Raw genomic sequence first — 9,140 nt, 5'->3', positions numbered from 1 at the left:
TCATTGCATCAGTCCCCACTTTATATAATACTATTGTCAATCATACACACATCAAGTGGCATTTAATGATTTTTTTATTTTATTTTTTTACGTGAGAATCCAAATGAACAATAATGTGTGACAAAAAAAAATTCGTAGACGTGGTCGAGAATTTAAATATATGACCTCATAATTACAAATTTATATGAATATTATTTTTTAAATATAATATTAAAATATTTAATATAATATTTTGTAAGAAAAAATAAAGACTAAATGATAAAGAAGTGAATTTGAAGATGAATTCAAAAATTCAGCAAATGTGTTGATGTGTTAATTTCATAGTTAATTATGTCACTAAATATTTAATTATTAATTATATAATATAATTATACAATTAAGTGTTGAATTAAAATAATTCAGTACTTGATCCACTTTCAAAAATAATACCTTCTCACTCTCATAGATATGGAAATTTTTTTTAAAAAAAGTATAATTAGTAAGTAGCGAAAAAAACAATATTAGTAAAAATAATTATAAATTAAAATTAAAATAATTAAATAATTTAATTTAATTTAATTAAAAAATTATAAATTATGAAATTTAAAATGCGATTAAAACGTATTATTATATTTTTTAAAAAATTAATTTAATAACTGTGGAAAGAAAAAATAAATAATGAATAGTTCGTAACCAAAAGCAAAATATAAAGAGACAGAACCTTTATTATTACAGAAACAACTCCATGTACACGAGACAACCCTAGAAATCGAATCAAACCCTCATCTCCAATACATATATATATAAATATATATGTATATATACACTAATACATATGTATATATGTAATCTCTCTCCCTCTCTCTCTCTCTATATATATATATATATCATCCAATTATGTCATCGCCATCAAAGTATATGAAACTGCTGTACAAATCTCCAATAGGATCGACCTCGCCATATTCAATCCCACACAAGCTCGTCGAATTGCCGGAGCAGCTCGGCCACTCCGGCGGGTAATCCTCCGGCGCCGGCAGCTCCGAGATCTCCCGCCACGGATAGTCATTGTCGTCGTCGTGAATCGATCTCATTTCGTCGGAGAAGCTGCAGGCAGGCTCTAATAATTCTTTCGATTTTTCTTCGACGACGAAAACGTCGGATCGACAGCTGTCCAGACTAGAATCTTCCTCGGCTTGGAAACTAATGAGCTTGCCGTAACGAGGACGAGGATTATTTATAATGTCCAATGGATTAATGAAATCGTCGGATATTGATGAAACCCTAATTTGGCTGCTGCAGGTGTGGTGATTGAAATATGTTGTTTTGTATGTGATAGGGTTTTCCTCTGTTATCTGCACTTGCTTGATTGCCTTGCACCCACCCTCCTCGTACTTGTGGGTACACCTGTAATAGCACCTGGTACAACCACCCAATGCACCCAATTAATTAACCAACATATCATCACCATATATATATATAAATATTTATATAAAAAATTATAAAAATATTTTTTATGTTAAGTACACTGACACAAAAGGTAACCACAGAGGTTGACGGGTGGAGTAATATTTTATTTTATTTTATATTTGATAAGATTTAAAAAATATATATATTTAATTTATGTAGGTGTATGAGTATGTATATTACCTTGGATATTTTGAGTTCAAGATTATTTTTTGGCCATATTTTCTCCAGGCGTATCCATCTTCTGTAGTTGGGGATTCCTTAACCCATGATTCCGAGCTCTTTCTGCACAACAATACATACATGTTTATTTTGCAATATTAAATTTGCGTGTATATATAATCAATAGCCAAATATATAACACAAAGAAAAAAAAAAATTATATATATATATATATATAATTTGGTTGCAAGTGGTTGAAGAGATGATAATTTATAGTAATTCATTACCGAAGGCTTTAAGTTATTGATTTTTAAGTTACAATAAATTAGGTTATTAGTTAATTAATTAGTTCTGATTGCAAATTTGTACCTGCCTGCATAAAGGTAAAAAAGGCTAAAGAAAACCCTTTTCTACTTTGTTTTTATGCTTCAACTTGCTTTCCTACACACACACAGATATATATATATAGATTTAGAGAGAGAGAGAGAGAGAGAGAGAGAGAGAGAGAGATCTAGAGAGAGGGTGTTTGTGTGTGGATAAATTGAATCTCCTCCACAACTGATGCTCAGTAGTTCTGTATATTTACTTTGATTTGCAAATGCATGTATGCGTTCAATCCACAAATAATAATAATAATAATAATAATAATATTCGTATATTAAGTACACAAACTTCTTTATTTTATTTTATTCATAAATTTGTTGAGAGATTTTAAGGAAGATCTAATGGAATCGATCATCAAATTCAAAACAATCAGAAGAATTCAAATCACATTAATTAATTAAATTTCACAGAAACAATTATACAGTACGTAAATATACGTATACATACATAATGTGTATATATAGAGAGAGAGAGAGAGACTGACCGCCGCTTGTAGCAGCCCCTTCGATCTTTGACCGCAAGCTTCTTCCGCTTGCCGTCCTCCGCCGGGGAGGAGGAGGAGGAGGAGGAGCCGCCGGAGTCAACGGCGGCGAGGTGCGCCGCGTCGTCGGAGCAGGAGTTGAGCTCAGAGAGAACGGAATTGAACGAATTGAGGATCTGAACGGAGAGTTCCTTGGCGGAAATGAGTCGGCTAGGGTTTTGAATTAGGGTTTTCAGGCGGACGGCGATATCCTTCCCCTTCCGAAGCTCGGCAATCACTCTCCGCCTCTTTCCATGGGGAATTCCGCCGCCGAAGGCTGCCATTCCGTCGCGCTGGTGGTGGTGGAATCCGGCCAGCCGGCGAGATCTGAGCAGAGAGGATTTTCGCTGTTGTTCCCTTTTTATTAGGGAATTTAAGAATGGAAGTGAGGAAAGAGAGAGGTAATTGTGTTGGGAAAATGTGACCAGGGGATGGGTTAAGACGGGAGTGCGACGACGTCATGCGTATGACGTCATTCAGTGGCGTTAGGGATGTTGGGATGTCGAGGTGTCGGGAGCGGATGGACTCTTTAGATCTTGGCCGTTGATTTATTGTCTTAGAGAGATGGGCGGTGCGGATCTTCTGGGACTGGAAATGGTTCTTGGAGTTTCTGGGAAGCTGTGGTCCTGATTTCTAGACGTGCATTCCAAGTTGATTTATTTATTGGTTTTCTACGGAATAAATACAGGTTGCGTTTGAATATAATTTAAACTTGTTCTTTTTTTTCTTTTTTTTTTCTTTTTTAATTTAAACATTTTAGTTTTCGATATATTTTTTTTATGTGATTTATAAAAATTTATATCAATAATATAAAAAATACGAGTAATATTTAATATTAAATATTAACTTTTTATAAAAGAATAAAATATATATACTCTCTCCATTCCGTGATAAGAATATTTTTTTTTTTACATAAATTTTTTAATATTAATATTATATTAGTTTGTAATACGAAATGCATAAATAATCTAATTAATATTATATAATATAAAAATAATGATATTTATATGATATATTATAAGTTGTAACGGTATTTATAATATTAAATATGTAATATCATTACTAAATTAAAAATTATATTTTTGTTTTAAAACGGATAAAAATAAAAAATAATACATTTCTATGAGACCGAGAGAGCAATTCAACATACCCATGTTACTATCACCAAAAATATATATATATATTTTATAATAGCAAAAATTGTATCTTAAATTTTTATAAAAATTTTTATTTTTTATTTTTTTATATTTGAATAAAAATATTAAAATCAGCACTTTCACTAATTAATAAAATTTTATTTTTTAAAAATTTATTATAAAAAAGTAAATATATACATGTGATTTGAACATAAAAAAATATATATTAAGAATTGTATCAAAATAATTGATTAGGAAACAAATTCATAAATTTTATATAAAAAATAAATAAATAAAATATAAATATTTATTTATAATTAACATAAATTAATCTACAAATAAATAAAAAGGTACCAATATATATGAATATATTTGTTTATTGAAAAATAAAATAAAAATATAAAATTTTGAATATATTTTATATGATGAAATATTTTAAAAAATAAATAAATAATAAATTGAGAATATAGTACTCCTTCCGTCTCAAACACTTTGCAATATTTTCTTTTTTATTTGTCCCAAACTCATTACAATATTTCTAAATTTAGAAATAATTAATACTCTCTCCGTCCCAAACACTGCACAACATTTTCTTTTTGATATGTCCCAAACACATTGCAATATTTCCAAAATAGAAAATAATTAATTATACCTAATCTCTATCCCACACTTTATCCCCTCACATTATCCAAATAAAAAAATAAAATATATATTTTTCTCTCCATCACATCATCTAATTTCTAAATTATTATACTTAATACTATCCATCTAAAAACTCGTGCCAAAAATAAATGTTGCACCTTGTTTGGGACGGAGGAAGTAATATTTATATACATATATTAATATACATTTCACTTTATCTCATTACATCACTCAAATAAAAAAATAAATAATCATTTCTCTCCTCAATCACATAACTTAATATCCAAATTATCTCAAATTACCATACTTAATACTCCATACCTAAATTTCCGTGCCAAACACAAATGTTGCACGATGTTTGGAAATGAGGAGTACCAACTATAGGTCGAGAAGCCAACTCTAATATTTATAGAATAAAAATTTTATGCAACATTTATTTTTGTTTTTATTTTTTTTAAAAAAAAGTATCAACATATTTATACTTTGTAAAGCAACTTGCAAATTTTGGTACCAAACAGGTGCACAATTACAATATTCTAATGTGTGCATGTGACCCTATCGCGGAGTCTCATAAATGCCCCATCTACATATTTTTTTTAATTTATGACCTCTATAAATTATAAAATATTTACCCCATCTCTATATTATTATTATTATTATAAATTGTAAAATATATTATCATTTCATATATATATATATATATATAATATGGAGTATTCAAATATTCATTTTTAAAACACATTTTTATTTGATATTTACAATACAAAGATAGTTTAATTTATAAATTATTTATCAAATACAAAACACTCCTGTGTTGTGTTTGATATTATTCAAAATTTTCCCTACTTTTATATAAATATTTTATACATTCATATTTCATACGTTTATTTAAATATTTAAGTACTCCACATTTTAGTATTTTTTAACTCTCTACATATATTGGCTCTGTTCACTTAGCGTTTTTTAATAAATTGATTTTGAGTGTGTGGTATGAAAAACTGTATTTAAAATATAAAATATATTATTTTAAATTAAATATTTGATTTTATTTTTTATTTTTTACTTTTTGTAATAAGTGTTAAATTTATTTTTTGTGTATAATATAGATAATTATGTAATAAATACAAAATATTAATTTTGGGGAATCGCAATTTCAAAAACTGCTGGACGAAGAGACTCACTATTTTTATAAATCAGATATTAGTTAAAAAGAAAAATTAACTCAACTTTCAATTTAAAATTTAACCGGTAACTAAACGTTTATATTTTCTTATTGTATTTTTTATTTTTTACATAGAATTTAATAATATTACCTTTTATTTTTTACTTAGAATTTAATAATATTACCTTATTTGTCACTGAAATTTATGTTTTTTTTTTTTTCATAAAAATAAGTTATTTGAAAAAGAATCAAACTATCTTTCGTACTTTTATTTTTTTAAATATTAAAAAGCAAAAGTTAACAAAAATATGGGTTTGTCCATTTTTTATTTTTCGATAGATATAAGAAATTGTATCGATAATATAAAAATAATATTTTGTATTGAATTGTTAATTTTTTTAATGGATAAATGATATCTTATATATTGTATTAATATATGTGTATACTATTATATTTTCTAATAGTACCTACGTCTGACTCTAAGGGTCATATTTATTTATTTTTTTTGATTTTTTTAATATTAATTATTATATCAAAATCTAATACAAATCAAAGAAAAATGACAAAAATACTTTTATTAGTGTCTTTTAATATTAATATAATAATATTTGTCCAAAAATTTTACAAATATAAAAAAAAAAATTAATGTTAAATACAAGGGATGACAATTCGGGTGACCTGGTTTTTTCGTGTTGCCCCCGTCCAACCTGACCCGATTACAAACTGTGTTGGACTAACACGACCCGGTATTTTTCTCTTAAAATGTTAAATCATTTTGTTTATTTTTTTTTTAGGTTTAAATTAATTTAGAATAAAATATAGAATTGACCCACAGCCAAACTTATATAAACCAATAATTTAATGTTCAAGCCATGCTTTAATTTTTGTTTTTATTTCAAACATTAATATATATATATATAAATTTATTAAAATTTAAATATTGATTGTAAAAATTAGGTCGAGCCAAGCTCGGCCCGACTTTCATGAGCCCGGACATGGCCTGAAAAAATTCGAGCCTATTTTTTGAGACTCAAGCACGATTTTTTCATGTCGTGCTCGGATTATACTTTTCAGAATGTGATTATTTTTGTCACGTTTAAATACAATAATGCAAAAAGTAAATACAATTCTTAAAAACGGACAGCGAAAATAATATTTATAAAGAATGGTTTCATTATAAAAAAAACTACCTGAACAAACTCATAATATACTCACGATAAAACTCATGATAAAAAATTGATAAAAAAAAATCAGCATGGTAATGCTTTATCCAAATAATGGGTTAACATTAAATATTGTCTATACCAAAATTTTATTTATATTATTTGGTATTCGTGTGTTTGTTTTTACAAAATAGTTTTAAAAATATTTTTATATATGTAGCATAAAAATTTGTATACGTAGTATTAAAATAATAAATATATATAATATATTAATTTTTTTTTAAAGAAACACTTCACTTCATTTTCAAAAAGAACACGCTTACCCAATATAACAAATTAATTATAAAAATTATTTAATTGTAAAAATATCTGATTTATAATCTAGGGAGATTCCGTTGGAGTTGGACTGTCCTTTTAGAACTTAGCATATGCACTGGTTATTTTATTCGGAGCATTATTTTTTAAATACAATTTAATTTAATCATATAAATTGGTGGGTTTGTCAACTCAATCAAGTTTTTTTTTTTTAAATAGTTTATTTTTTAATATATATAACATTTATATATATATATATATATTTATAAAATCAATACTTTAATAAAAATATATTATTTTTGATAGGATAAACTGTTTTTTTAAGTCCCATAATTGGACCCTTTATTATTTTAGTCCCGTAAGTGGAGCATGTCGCAAACTAGTCCCATAAGTGAATTTTTCGTTGTTTTAGTCCTCCGGCACCGGAGACACCCGCGTGGCTCGCCGGAGGTGACGTGTCCGCCAGGTGTCCCGCCAGGTCAGCGACACCTGGCGGACACGTGGATTTATTTATTTATTTTCAATTTTTTTTAAAAAATTAAATCAAATTAAAAATTTAAAATATATAAATAAAATTTAAAATAAATTTAAAATAAGTTTTAAAAAAAATTAAAAATAAAAAATAAATAAAAAAATCCAGGTGGCGCTGACCTGGCGTACGCGTCACTTCCGGCGAGCCATGCGGGCGTCTCCGGCACCGGAGGACTAAAACAGCGAAAATTTTTGACTTATGGGACTAATTTGCGACAGGCTCCACTTACGAGACTAAAATGATAAGGGATCCAGTTACGGGACTAAAAAACAGTTTACCATTTTTTATAATATCGACACGATGCAAAATAGAGTGAATTTGTTGTTTCTATAAAAATTTTCCAAAAAATTAATATGTTACACACATTTATTATTTTTATTTTATCTACATAACTTTTTATACTTCCATGAAAAATATATCTCAAACCAAATATTAAACAATCAAACCCATACTTTCCCCAAGAAACCTATTTATTTACTTTTTTCTAAAAAAAATCTATATTATGAATTTATTCATTCAACCTATTTTTAAATAATACAATTCCTTATAAATATTATTAAAAAATATATAATATATAAATTTTAATATAATATATTTTTTATTTATTTAAAAAATGAATAATTTAATATAAAATATTTATTTTTATTCACCCAAAAATATGTTAAGTAAATAAACACATATTGTATTTTTTAAAAAAATATTAATTAACGAATTTTGTTTTTTGTGTGTGCAAGAACTTACTCGTACTAATTTTTTTTTGTATAAAAATAATTAAATAAAAAAATAAAGAAAAATTTGTATAATTTGATATTTGGATAAATCCAAATTCATTTGGGGCCCAAAATAATATTCAGTTATTAAAATGAATGGTTAAATTTGACCCAAAAAAAGGTATCTTTGACTGAATTAAAATAATATTGAGTTGCAAATAATTATATGTGCAAGTGTCTTACTAGTTTGACCAGAGTATGCTTGAATTTTTTTATTTTTTCAATATAAATAAATTCTTGATTTTTTAATTGAATAAAATAATACTCTCTCCGTCCCACATATTTTGTTCATATTGCCGTTTTTGTTCGTCCTAAGTTCCATGTAACTTTTCTTTTTTGAAAAATAATTACACGCTTTAATCTCATTTTAAATTTTTTAATTCATTTTTTTATTAATTTTAATTAAACTAATTAGTTATGTTAATCTTAATTTATAATTATTTATATTATAGAATAATTATTTCACTAATATATTCTTAATTATCTATTAATTACATCACTCATAAAATACCGTGTCTACAGTGTAGCAGACACGGTATATGGAACGGAGGGAGTACTTCCTTTGTTTAATGTATCCGGTATTTTCTTTCTTTCTTTTTTTTTTTTTTTGAGTTGTTTCAGTAATATTTTCTTAAATAGGAAATATTAACTTCATAATACATTGTATTCCCTCCATCCAATTTTTATTGTTTCAAAATATATTTGTACGGTTTTTTAGGTGATTGTCTTTTGTTATGAATTGACAAATTTGTTATTAATTGTATGATAGAGATTAAAAGTAATAAATAAATGAAGGATAAAAATTTAAAATTTGTGTTTAAAAATGAAATAGGACAATAGTTGTTCGACGTCCCAAATAAGAAAGTAGGACATTAGTTTTTCGACAGATAAAGTATATTACTCCCTCCATC

The 9,140-nt window shown here is 26.5% G+C and overlaps 1 protein-coding gene across 1 annotated transcript; it reads right to left on the bottom strand.

The window, feature by feature from the left end:
* Window positions 1-684: 684 nt before the first annotated feature.
* On the bottom strand, window positions 685-2,900 carry LOC127260198 (WRKY DNA-binding transcription factor 70-like). Its single transcript, XM_051287909.1, has 3 exons — window positions 2,474-2,900; window positions 1,627-1,728; window positions 685-1,395 (listed from the first exon to the last, which is right to left on the bottom strand). Exons 1-3 carry the CDS (start codon window positions 2,791-2,793, stop codon window positions 867-869), a joined length of 951 nt encoding a protein of 316 aa, XP_051143866.1. The 5' UTR covers window positions 2,794-2,900; the 3' UTR covers window positions 685-866.
* Between the last annotated feature and the right edge of the window lie 6,240 nt (window positions 2,901-9,140).

This window comes from Andrographis paniculata, unplaced genomic scaffold (genome assembly GCF_009805555.1).
Source record: "Andrographis paniculata isolate CXL003 unplaced genomic scaffold, ASM980555v1 Contig60END, whole genome shotgun sequence".
NCBI lineage: Eukaryota > Viridiplantae > Streptophyta > Magnoliopsida > Lamiales > Acanthaceae > Andrographis > Andrographis paniculata.
The sequence above is the reverse complement of the archived record's forward strand: the minus strand, read 5'-3'. Positions and strand labels throughout refer to the sequence as shown.